This window comes from Felis catus, chromosome C2, assembly GCF_018350175.1.
Source record: "Felis catus isolate Fca126 chromosome C2, F.catus_Fca126_mat1.0, whole genome shotgun sequence".
In the NCBI taxonomy this organism is placed as follows: Eukaryota; Metazoa; Chordata; class Mammalia; order Carnivora; family Felidae; genus Felis; species Felis catus.
Window position 1 is genome coordinate 152,697,118 of NC_058376.1, and position 12,661 is coordinate 152,709,778.

Sequence of the window (12,661 nt, forward strand, 5' to 3'; positions counted from 1 at the left end):
ACCGACTGAGCCACCCAGGCGCCCCTATTGTCCCTTTTTTTTAAACGGCGGTGAAACCGATTTTTTCAATGCTTCCGGGAAGCTTGTCACGCAAATGAACTGCTCGCTCCCGTCAGCTCTCCTCCAGCAGTAAATACTTCTGTGTGCGAATAATCTTTTACCAGTTTAACAGCTTCGTAAATGTGTGGTTTATTCGCAACCTTGACTAACCTCATAATCACAAGGATAATAACAAATGATGGTGGTAATTGTCAGAGTTAAAGGCGGGGCAGATGAACAGCCCGCCCCAGGACAGGCCTCCCTGTGGTTGGAGAAGGGCACTTTCAGAGCAATCTGAATCCTCTGATAATTTAAAAAGTCAGACCCTGCATTTCAAATGAAAACTAGTTAAGATCAAAACAATAAAACCTCAAATTCCCTTGTCTGGGGCTGGACCTTGAGGTCAAAGGAAAATAAACACAACTGGAGGCCCAGGCCAACCTCAAGGCTGGAGCGGCTCCATACCCTTAGGGAGGCCAGAGGGCTCTGGGGCGTCTCGTCTGGTGCTCACTCCCCAAGGGAGGTCGTGGCTGGCTTCAGGGGACTGACATTCTGCATTTCAAGCTCTAGGAGCAGCTGGGGACCCATCTGGTTCCAGGGCAGCCTCATTTTAGGCTCTCCTCTGCACCTGAAATTTCTGGCTTCTGCAGAAAGGGCACTTTCAGGGAGACTGATCATCTAGCACCTACACACGACACCCCACGGCTGTCTCTCAGGGCACAGACTGGACTTGGATGGTCCTTGGGAACGGCGGTCAGTGGGACATGATCCTTGGCAAAGGGTTACCACTGGCCACTGACAGGGAGAGTCACGCAGAAGGCCAGGCCACTGAGCTGTGTACACAAGAAAGGCCTGAGGCCTTGCAATTCAATTAAGGACAAATGACGGAGTGCAAGCGGCACACATCGGGGTTGAGGGTGCAGGAGGAATCAGAATGGCTTCTCCCCTGCCGTCTGTGCCCGGATCAGGGCTTCGTCGACAGTGACGAGTGTGGCGTGGGGAATAAAACTGTCACCGGGGCCATTTGTCAAGAAGATGAACGGGACAGGTAAGTATACGGAAGCCTAATCTTTCAGCCTGACCCAGGAGACCCACGTTGGGAAGGCACTTCCTGCGATGCGGGGCTTCCAGACACGCTTCCGGAATCACAGGACGGCCACTGGGACTCTAGCTTTCGCCTGGTCCTCTCCCAACGCTGTCCCTTTTCTTTTTTTTGTAATTTGTTGATTTTTGAGAGAGTGAGTGGGGGAGGGGCAGAGATGGAGGGGGAGAGAGAGGGAGGGAGGGAGGAAGGGGAGGGAGAGAGAGAGAGAGAGAAAATGAATGAATCCCAAGCAGGCTGCCCATTGACAAGCGCAGAGTCTGAGGTGGGGCTTGAACTCACAAACCATGAGATCAGGACCTGAGCCAAAACCAAGAGTCAGACGCTTAACCGACTGAGCCACCCGGGTGCTGCCCCCCACCCCCCAACGCTGTCCTTTTTTAAGGGAGAGGAGCAACAGGGAAACACTGCCGGGAGAGCCCAACTTGCCCCAAACTAGTTTCCCTGCAAAGGGAACCAAGGAAAAGAGAATTGTGCGCAGCTCTCCCTGGGCGCGTGGGGGCCGCACCAGTCACAGATGGAAAAGTGGGCGAAACATCTTGAATCTCTCGTGCCTGTGACTTCTCAGGTCAGCATGCTACTGCCATGCCTAATTTAAGACTAACACTGGGATGACTTTTCTAAAGATATTCATTCAGGTTTATACCGACTAACACACACAGTTTTTCCAGAGGAAAATAAATAGAATCTCTGTAGCTAACATGCATATTTTATTTTATCTTCCCAAGTGATTCTTTTTAAAGCAGCTGGTTGGCTGTGGCCTTTCATACTCCGCAGCTCTTATGTTAAAATAAATCACAGGGAATTTGTATGATATTTTTAGAGAACCGCTAATTCACTGACTGAGGTATTTTTAAATGAGCCACTTTTGATAAACTCATAATAGCAAAGTGACCTGAAGATCAAAAGTTGGACTTCCCTGAAATCAAGTGTCATCTAAACAAAGGACTGGCAAACTACCACCCATGGGTCAAATCTGGCCCTTTGCCTGTTCTTGTAAATAAAGTTTTATTGGAACACAGCCATGCCCATTCATCTGAGTATTGTCTATGGCTGCTTTCACAAGACAATGGCCAAGTTGAGCTGTGACAAAAGACTGTGTGGCCTGAAAAGCCAGAAATATTTACAACTGGCCTGTCACAGAAAAGGTGTGCTGACCCCTGATCTACCATGGGAGCTTGTCAGAGCGACAGAATCTCAGACTCAGCCCCCAGGAATCTGCATTTTAACAAGGTCTCCAGGGGATTCTGATGCAAGCTGAAGTCGGGAGAAACTTAAATGTGCAAAACAAAACACCCGGGGAGCTTATTAAACTGAAGGATGCTGGTTCAGGAAGTCTGGGACGGAGCCCAAGATTCTGCATGTCTTTTCATTTTTCTTTTTAAATTCCACATTTCTAGCAAGATCCCAAGTGCTGCTGATAGTGTGGGGCCCCCACCCCGACCCCAGCATCTTCCTGCAGCGAATTACCAATGGCACGGGCCAGAAACGTTTTAAAAGGGGCAGGCAGTGTTTCATGAGAAAACCTACTCCAAGGCTTTCCTTTTTAAAGTCTCTTTTTATTCATTGCTAAATAAAACTGTTTTATTTTATTTTTTTAAATATAATTTATTGTCAAGTTAGCTAGCATCCAGCGTATTCATACTGGATATCACTATACCCAATAATAATACCAATGTTTAAAAGAATTTTTTTTAATGTTTTACTTAAAAAAAAATTTTTTTTTACATTTATTTATTTTTGAGAGACAGGGAGAGACAGAGTGTGAGCAGGGGAGGGACAGAGAGAGAGGGAGACACAGAATCTGAAGCAGGCTCCAGGCTCTGAGCTGTCGGCACAGAGCCCGACGCGGGGCTCGAACTCACGGACCGTGAGATCATGACCTGACCAAGTCACTTGGACACTTAACCCACTGAGCCACCCAGGCGCCCCTATAATACCAATGCTTTTAAATGAACCGAAGGGCATTACCTTCTTCAATATTTCTGTGTTCAGCAGCATGTAAATGTCTATAGTACGACTTTCTTCTTTAGCAAGCGCGCTAAGGTTACAGTGCATTGTTAGGCAAGAGATTCCTGGTTTTTCACAGTCCTGAGAAGAGAAATCAGAGAACTTTCTTTCAAACGGTATTAAGAACAAAGACAAATGCGCAGCAGTTTATGGAGCAGAAGGCTCCATGAGCTTCTATTCTGGCGACTAAAACAATCCTAGGCAGAGAATTCCAAAGGAAGATCGTGATCATTCCTTCTTGCCGCCAGAGGGCAATGGAGGGATTTCCTGCCCCTGCGGGCACCAGAACACGGCTTCAGGTCAAGCAAATGGGAAAAAGCCACTCACTGGTTTACACTACCCGAAAACGGGATCTCACAGGGACAGATGACTGTTTTCAAAAAGACCCACATCTACGTATTCCAAAAGAATTTTTCTTCTGAGTTTTGAACACAGGATGTTATTTCCTGCATTATGTGATCTCTGCCTGTGCAGTTGGCAAACACGCTTTCGTGCCCCTTTTCCAGGCAGAGCGAATTAGAGGGCTCAGAAGTCATATCATGACTCAAGAAAACACAGGAGGAAAGAAAAGCACGTTTGACCAAGAAAACACGCGAACCGCCAACAGACACCTGAATTCCAAATGTAAGTTACAAAAGAGGAACTCTTCTCTTTCGTATGGTAGAATCCAAAACGCACACACCTTCCGGCGTGATGTGTCGTGGCTGGGGAAGAACTGCCAGCCGCACACAGAGTTGTGTCTGTCAAACAACGAGATATCACTATACCTAATCATGCTAAGGGCTTTTAAAAATAGTGGTATCATCAGCACTAGGTAAGTTAAAAACAAAACAAAACACAAACCAAAAGAACCCATAGTGCAAGAGGCAAACAGTCCTCCCTTTAACTGTATCTTCAATACCTTCCCTTAAAAAAACAATGGAGGTATCACTTACATAGAGTAGATGGAATAAATCTTAAGGGTCCCCCTTGATATATTTTTCATGTTTATACCCAGATCAAGGTGCAGAATAATTCTGGTACTGAAGCAGGTGCCCTCATGCCCTCTCCTGTTGACATTCCTTCAAATGGAACCACTATCCTGAACTTCATTACTATTGCTAGCCTTGGTTTTTCTGAACTTCCTAGAAGTGAAATATTATCCTATGTGTGCTTTGGCTCCAGCTTCTTTCAGGCATTATTATGTCTGCGAAATTCGTTCCTGTTGTAGCGTGGGGTAGTGTTTTTCATTGCTCTGTAATATTCCCGCACGTGGGGCTACACCACAATTGTTTGCCCATTCTCCTGTTGATGGGGATCTGGACTGTTCCCAGCTTTGAGCTCTAAGAAGATTGCTGTCAACCTTCTTATCGATGTCTTCTAGGGCACATAAGTACGCATTTCTCTTGGGGGTACGCCTCAGAGTGGAACTGCTGGGTCGCGGGGTATGGAGATGTTTAGTTTTAGCGGAGACTGCCCAGGAGTTTTCCCAAGTGGTTGGAGAACCATCAGTCTTGATTGGACTCATACCCGTTGGAGAAATGTTTTACTTTCTGCTTGGTGGGTTGCAAGGGTTTTCCCTTTGCCAGGCAATGGAATTTGGAATGTAAATTTAACACTTTGATTGAAACCTCAGGCTGAAAAATAGGACTTGACCACAGTCCTTGCGACTCTAGACGTCGATTGATTAAAACCAGATTTGGAAAATAATAAATGCCAAATAGAAAACTAGTCTCTCTATCTCCTACTCGCCTTCCTTGTGAGGACCACCCATGTTAACCCAACCAGTGAGCAAATTCTTACCAAGACTTTTCTTCCAGACTTTGTGAAAAAGGCAAATATCGTGTGGAAGATATTTTCTTGCTCTTGAGGGATGATGCAGGGGGTTGGGTTTTTTTGGAAAGAACAGTTTCCCTTCTCTTGGCCCACCTGAAAGGGAAAAGAAATCTGTCACAGTGGTCCGTCCCAAGAATGAATTATGAACCTGGAATCCCTTACTGCAAAGTCATCCCTTCCCCCTTGACCATCCTCCAGCGGACAATATTGCTGCAAAGCTGAAGGGTGAAGGTAGTACCATCAACCAGGCCAGATAATCCGAAGTCCCTAAATAATTGAGATGAGATGGCACGCAACATGCGAATGAAATGTCACTAGGAGACGGTAAGACTTAAGGAACAAAATAAACCTTATACTTCATGGTTTCCAAAGCACATTTATAAGCATCCCGGTAGCTACTCCTGGAGATGAGCTTCCACGCTCCTTGTCTGGAGGAGGAAAATGAGACTCAAGTTAAGTCCTTGCCAGCAATCACAGAGTCTAGAACCCAGGTTTTGAACCCAGGTCTTCTAAGACCGAGCGTTCATGCATGGTCCACTGCCAGAGGTTTTCAAACTGTGTTCCACAGAATACCTAGGGTGCTATCAACCCCCCTTAGTCATCTCCCTAGAGAGGAGAAGAGGCATCCAGCAGGACTTCTCTGGGCCCCTTTCTCTGCTCCAACTAGAGAATGACCTATAACGTCATTTAAAATCAGAGTTCTGCGGGGCTCCTGGGCGGTTCAGTCGGTTGAGCGTCCGACTTTGGCTCAGGTCATGATCTCACAGTTCGTGAGTTCGAGCCCCAGGTCGGGCTCTGTGCTGACCGCTCGGAGCCTGGAGCCTGCTTCGGATTCTGTGTCTCCCTCTCCCTCTCCCTCTCCCTCTGCCCCTCCCCTGCTCTTGCCCTGTCTCTCTGTCTCTCAAAACTCAACATTAAAAAAATTTAAAAAAAAAACAAAAAACAAACCAAAACAACAGTGTGAGCCTTCCATGGTGGTTTCTTTAAGAATAACACTATTTTTGATGCCTAAATTGAGGATATGGTGAAAAAAACAAAGACTTCTTTACATACATCATTACATAACCCTGCTTGTTGCTGAAGACTGGACATAACTTAAGGTCAAGTTGTAAAATTTGTAATTAGTGATTCATAATTTAGGACTGCGTTTATAATCCCTTTTCTAACCAGAATCATCTGTTTAAATCAAACTCTCTCATTTTTAAAGCTCTTAAGGAAAATATAGTGTGTCTGAATTTATTCAAGAATGTTTCAGGGGTGCCTGGGTGGCTCAGTCGTTTGAGCATCTGACTCTTGGTTTCAGCTCAGGTCACGATCTCATGGTTCGTGGGTTTAAGCCCCACATCCAGCTCTTTGCTGACAGTGCTGAGGCTGCTTGAGATTCTCTCTCTCTCCCTCTATCTCTGCCCCTCCCCCCCCCCCCAATAAACATTAAAAAAGAAAAAAGAATGTTTCAACTTCCCATTCACAGTAGGGAGCAAAACTTAACATTTTTACATCAAGAAACTTCTAACTTAAGCCAACAGCGCTCATCTTTCAATAACAAACTATAGAATAAGATCCCCAAATTTGCTGCATTAATCTCGATTTTATCTTTGGTCTAAACACATATGCCGGGATTTACTATAATATATCTGAAAACAAATAAGATGGTCTAGTTCCTCCAATTAATTATTACAAAAGAGTGTGCTGCCTTTACAAATCTCTCCTAGTTTAGGACTTCTTATTCTTTAAGAATATCTCATAATTTGGTACGGTCTCAATTACTTTGTTTGAACCACAGAATCTGGGAAAATACATCGGCCTGATTCAGTCTCAATCAGCCCTGGTTTTGGCTGCTTTTAGAGGTCACCAGAGGGAATTAATGGGAAGAAAGCAATGGGATTTAACACAGATTTGGGAATTATTCTTCGGAGCGAGTATCGCAAACTGCGACAACTATTTGAAAGTCCCTTTTAGAAAGCAAAACACAGGTCCCTGATGTAGTGAGGATCACGAATAATCACGAGACAAATGAGAAAAAACGTTGCAATGTTATGGAAATGGGCATTCATGGTTTGCAAAAAAAATTTCAATAAGAAGCTTGGATTGAAAATGTACTGCATTTCCCGCGGCACCCGGCTGGCTCAGTCAGTAGAGCATGCAGCTCTTGATCTCGGGTTCGCCAGTTTGAGCCCCATGTTGGGTGTAGAGATTACTTAAAAATAAAGTCTTTGAGGGACGCCTGGGTGGCTTAGTTGGTTAAGCATTAGACTCGGTTTGGGCTCAGGTCATGATCTCATGGTTCGTGAGTTTGAGCCCTGCATGGGGATTCTCTCTTCCTCTTTCTCTGCCCCGCCTGTGCTCAAACGCACATGTGTGCGCTTGCTCTCTCTCTCTCTCTCTCTCAGAAATAAACATTTAAAAAATTTTTGAAAAGTGGCTTTGTCATGATATATGCTGATGTCAAAGGATGTACGTGTGCATAAAACCATTTTGTGAGATGTGCGAATGGGAAGAATAATATAAGTTGACATATTATTCTTAACGTAATTTTAAGAATGCAACTGCATAGTTAGGTTAAATATTGTGAGTCGAAGTTATTTAATTCGCGTTTCTAACTTCTTTTATTGAGGTAAAGTTTATATTCACTAACATGCACAGATCTTCAGAGTGTAGTTTGATGAATTCTGACAAATGAAGTCACCCACATCACCACTTACCCAGTGAAGGTACAATCTGTCTCTCATTCCAGAAAGTTCCCTCCTGCCTCTTTCCAGTCCAGTCCCATCCCCCACCTCCAAGGCAACCCCATTTCTGATTCCTATTAAGCTGGCCCAAAGAAGTGTTGAATGCACCTCATTAGGGAAGCGGGGTATTGTGTTATCTGGGGGTTGCCCTCTATTTAGGCACGGAGGGCACACGGTGGGTGGATGGAACGCATTTCGTTCACTGAGCATTTGAGAATTTGCATGTGTTGTGCTCATGTTCCTAATTCCACTCGTTTCTCATTCTGAAGCATCCTCCACTTAACCTGTTAGTCTTCTGGAGCGGACATTCTCGGAAAGGTCACTTCGAAAACCGGTCCTGCTGCAGCCCCGGGGTGCCTGCATGCCTCTGCTGAGAGGGCGGGGCCTGGTCACACAAACACTTTGGTCTGGGTTTAGAGACACAGAATCTCTGAGTCTTGGGCGATGTATTTGTCCCCGATCGAAATCAGGCGTGGAGGCAGAGTTCCTCCTGGCTCTGCGAATTGGTGCTTTGGGTCTCTAGGCTGGGAGAGGAAGGGCGGGAACAGAGCCCCAGACCAGCCAAGTTGGCTATCCTTGGGTGCAAGGAGCCCAGCACTGTGAATACCCCCAAACAGGAGGAAGCTGGGAGGCAGGGCGAGGGGGTGAGCAGCAGCCGAAGCCTCAGCGCTCAGCCTTGGGCGGCCTGCGAACAGGGTGCCGACAGCGATGTGATGTGACCCCGTGTGACGTCTGATCTGCCCCAGGGGAGTGTGGAGAAGGGAAGTGGAGATTGAGTCTGTGGTGAACGAAAATCTCAGCCAGTTGTGCTCCCGACTGTGGTTACACGGGAATCACTTCAATTGGGGAAAATGACATTTTTCGGGGAGGTTCAGGGTGGTCCTCGTTCAAAGGGAGATCGAAGGTTGCTTGGTGCTCTAATGGGTCTGATTCCGATCGCCTAATCCTGTTGCCGATGTGCAGATGTTCCCTCAGCTAGAACTGAGCAACCCAGTCCCTGTCCGGGTCGTGGAAGGGCAGGATTTTTCTATGTTGGGTAGGTTTGTATGCAACAGCCACGACACTACCTAACACGTGTGCAGGCTCTGAGTGCTTTACACACATTAGCGCGTGCAGTCCTTGCCCTGGGAGGTGAGTGCCATTACCATCCCCACTTTACAGATGGAGAAACTGAGAGGCAAGGGGAGGCCGGAGGTCCGCCTGAGGTCTCTCCGCTGGCAGGCCATCCAGCTCCAGAGCCGGTACTTATAACATGTCCCTGCCTCTCAGGTACAGAGGAGGCTGGGGCTGGGGTGGCAGTCATGCACAGGCACAGGCGGGGGGAAAACTAGACCTTCCTGCTCCTCCCTTGATCAAGAAGAAAGCACTAGCTCAAAGTCTGGGAGGCCGAGAACCCTTCATCCTGACCCATTTCTGCCACTGGGGCCAAAGACTGACTCCTGGCCAGAGTGTGGGAGATAAAAGCGCCTGTTGGCTGAGAGGCCAGGCTTCTCCATGCTGTCTCGGCCTGGAAGGGGAACAGAGCATCCTGGAATGTGGTTTCTGGGAGGCAGCTTGGAGATCACGCCGTCCCTTGGCCTCAGCTGACAGATAAGGAACCACAGGCCCTGAGTTCCAGGACTTGTCCAGGTCATGTGACTGGCTGCTGGCGGCAAGAAGGAGCCAGTGAAGGCCCAGAGGGCCTTGGGGGGCACTCGACAGTCCCGGGTGTTGGCCCGAGCTCTGCCTGCTAACAGCTGCCCGTTCGAGTCCCCGGGGTCTCAGCGTCCTTGTGTTCAATTAGGGTGGTCGCCTAGGTGGTCACCAAGGTTGTCTTCACCTGCTTATTCCATACTTTGAGGACCACCCGTGTCTTTCGTAAGAGCAGGGGGCCACCTGATCTCACGTCATGTAGGTAAGCAATTGCCTACATTGCTCCTACTCCCAGCTTGGTTGTAAACACCTTCTTTGCATACTTTTTTTTAAATGTATTTTGAGAGGTGGGGGGAGGGAGGGAGGGAGAGAGAGAACCCCAAGCAGGCTCAGCGCTGTCAGCCCAGAGCCTGACACAGGGCTCGAACTCATGCCCATGAGACTGTGACCTGAGCTGAGATCGAGAGTCGGACGCTTACCAACTGAGCCACCCAGGTGCTCCCTCGCCACTTCTTTGCTTAAAATCAAAGGGAAACGCTGTTTTCTTCCTGCGTGGCGGACAATCCAAACACCACGGCGCTCATGTCCAACAGATTCATTTCTGTGGCTGGCCAAGGACTCTGTGGCCATTGCCCTCTGCTCGTCCCTGCCCACTCAATTCTCATCTATTGTCCAGACCAGCCGAGTCCAAATGCTTCCCATGACACGGCTGCTTATGTTCCAGGACCTCTGGGAGCTGGATGAGGCCCACGTCTACTGGAATGTGAATAATAGGTCTTCACCAAACACACACAACAAGGACAAGAGGATGTGGGCCACAGTGTCAAGGCTGGATTCGGCCAAGGCAGCTAATGAGGGTTTTCTGCTGGCATTTGGTCTCCTTTGCTCCCCTTGCCCGGACCCCAAAGAAAACATTGTGTAAGTCAAAACCAGGAGATGGTGGTGATTTGGGAAACTGTCAGGAGCCCAAGGACAATGTGGACATCACTTGGTGGCAGAGTCCGAGTTAGCCTCGGTCAGGAGCCTCTGTGGTCAGAAGCCTCCGAGGTCCCAGGCCCATCTGAGGACGAAGTGCTTGGTACACTTGGTGTGGTCTAGCCAAACCTCCCTGCATAAACTACGGGGTTCAAAGTATGAATCGGGACGATTCCAAAGGCCTGATGCTGCAAAAGAGAGTCCGTTACCATTCAAAGGAACGTCTAGAGCTTTTACTAAAGACTCTCCAGGCCGTGGTGGTCTGATAAAGGGGTTGGAGAAAACAAAGCACTCCCATGTTGTGGCCTCAAGAGAGGGGCCTGCCTATGGTACCTCTGAGTTGTTTGCTGACCTAGAGGTAGAGAGAGGACATAGGTCTCTCCTGGGGTCCCAGAACAGAGCCACCCTAATGCAGTTCTTGTCCCTGGGCCTCAAGACTGGAGGGACAGAGCAGTCCTCCAATCTGTTTTCGGAGTCTCATTCCCCAAACGTATCACCCTCGAAATCAATCCCAGCTGCTTACGGCCCCATCCCTGTGCGGAGTTCAGATATAAACAGGAATTACGCCAGCTAACGTGGGTACTATTCTAAAAGTTATGGGGGTGCCTGGGTGGCTCGGTTGGTTAACATCCAACTCTTGACTTTGGCTCAAGTCATGATGTCGTAGTCATGAGATCAAGCCCTGAGTCGGGCTCTGCAATGAGCGTGGAGCCTGCTTGGGATTCTCTCTCTTCCTCTCTCTGGGCCCCGCCCCTGCTCATGCTTTCTTTTTTGAAATAAATAAACTTAAAAAAAAAACAAAACAAAAGCCATTAACAGCTACGGCACATACTGAATCCTCAGTACCCATGCATAGAAGGTGCTGTTATCAGTGGGGTGATCATATAATTTATTGTCCAAACGAGGATATTTTCGAGAGTGAAGTGGGAGACTTAATCAGATGGACGAGCAAGACAGACACACATATCAGGGATGTGCCAGGCAAACTGGGCCATCTGGTCTCCTTAACTGTCACTCCTATTTTACAAATGAGAAGACTAAAGCCCAGAGGGCTTAAGCAGCCTGTCACACACCTAGATGCTTTGATTATGGAAGGAGTGCCATCTCCAAAGCTTCCCCCAGGATGCCCCCTTCCTGTTCCTCCTTCCTTGGGCCCAGGCTGCAGAGCCTCTGTCCCCCACACGCCCGGGCCCTAATCTCATCGTCCGCTCTCTCACAAGCCCTCAGAAATGTTTCCCTCTACCGGCAGTCGGCCTGTCATGACCTGCATTCTTGACTCAGAGGAGGTAGTGCTTCATGTGGATCTTGGAAGATAAAGAGAACTCCTAGAGAGCAGAGTGAGAAGAGGAAGGCAGTTCCAGGCAGGGACGAATAGCATGTGCAAGGGCACAGAGGTGCCAACAGCAGACTTGAACTAGACAGCACCTATGAGTTCAACATGGCTCACGCACTGGACGAATGTTGGGTTGCGGTGGGCAGAAAGGAGGCAGTAGAGGTGGGCCTTGACACAGAGGAGGGTCCTGCAGACAAATCTCAGCCGGAGGTGGGACAGCCACCTAGAAGGCGATGAACAAGTCTCAAAGTGAAGGAACCACTTTTCACCCGGGGCGTGTGATATTACTGCAGATTTTTAACAGGCTAAGGCATAGACGTCCCCTTTCTACCAGAATCAGCCCCATTTCTTGACCATCCTCCAGCTGGCTGGGGTCCAGGGATGGGAAAGTTCACCAAAGTGTCCCTGGCTTGATGTACAAAGTGAACTGCCTTGAACACAGTACACAGCCAATAGAAGAGAAACGGGGGACCAGATCAGCAGGGGAGCAAACTCAATGACATTAGTGCTCACTATGAAAGATGCTCAGAGTCTTTGCTAACGTGGGTCTTAGATGAAGTTTGATTCACAAACTATGTTTGTTGAACTGACTCGGATTAAAGAGGGCACAGGTTCATTTTTGAATAACATGTGTTTCACGTTAACTCACATTCATCTGTTAATCAGTGACTCTGTGTTCTCTGTTACATCTTGGGGCCACTTTTCTGTATCATGTCCCACCAATCACAGCGGATGGCAACTGGGTAAACATGACCCGTCCCCTGACTTGCCACCTGCTCCTCTGGATTCACACACCCCTGGAGTTTGAAAACCCAGAGAATGTTTTGAATGCCTACTTTGCTAATTCAATTACCTACTGCCCAATCTCGGAACCAAGTATCAAAAGATAATAGGCCCCTTCTGCCACAGGAGGCAGAACCTTCACCGCAGTGGCTTTGGTGATACTAATTTTAGGACTTCAAGATTTGAAATAAAAATAGTACTCAGAAAATGTTTGAGAAATGATACCCACTGGCTAATCAGGCT

General features: G+C 47.8%; 1 protein-coding gene across 4 annotated transcripts in view; it reads right to left on the reverse strand.

The window, feature by feature from the left end:
- Positions 1 to 12,661, reverse strand: part of ITGA9 (integrin subunit alpha 9) — a 362,074-nt gene that overhangs the window by 52,380 nt on the left and 297,033 nt on the right. For 2 of the 4 annotated variants that reach the window (XM_023260749.2, XM_023260750.2), the window contains exons 24-26: positions 11,754 to 11,858; positions 4,934 to 5,059; positions 3,113 to 3,232 (exon numbers count right to left, since the gene is read on the reverse strand). In XM_023260749.2, coding sequence (XP_023116517.2) covers positions 3,113 to 3,232; positions 4,934 to 5,059; positions 11,754 to 11,858 — 351 coding nt within the window. The remainder of the gene's footprint in view (positions 1 to 3,112; positions 3,233 to 4,933; positions 5,060 to 11,753; positions 11,859 to 12,661) is intronic. The other 2 variants (XM_023260752.2, XM_023260753.2) reach the window with 1 other exon arrangement.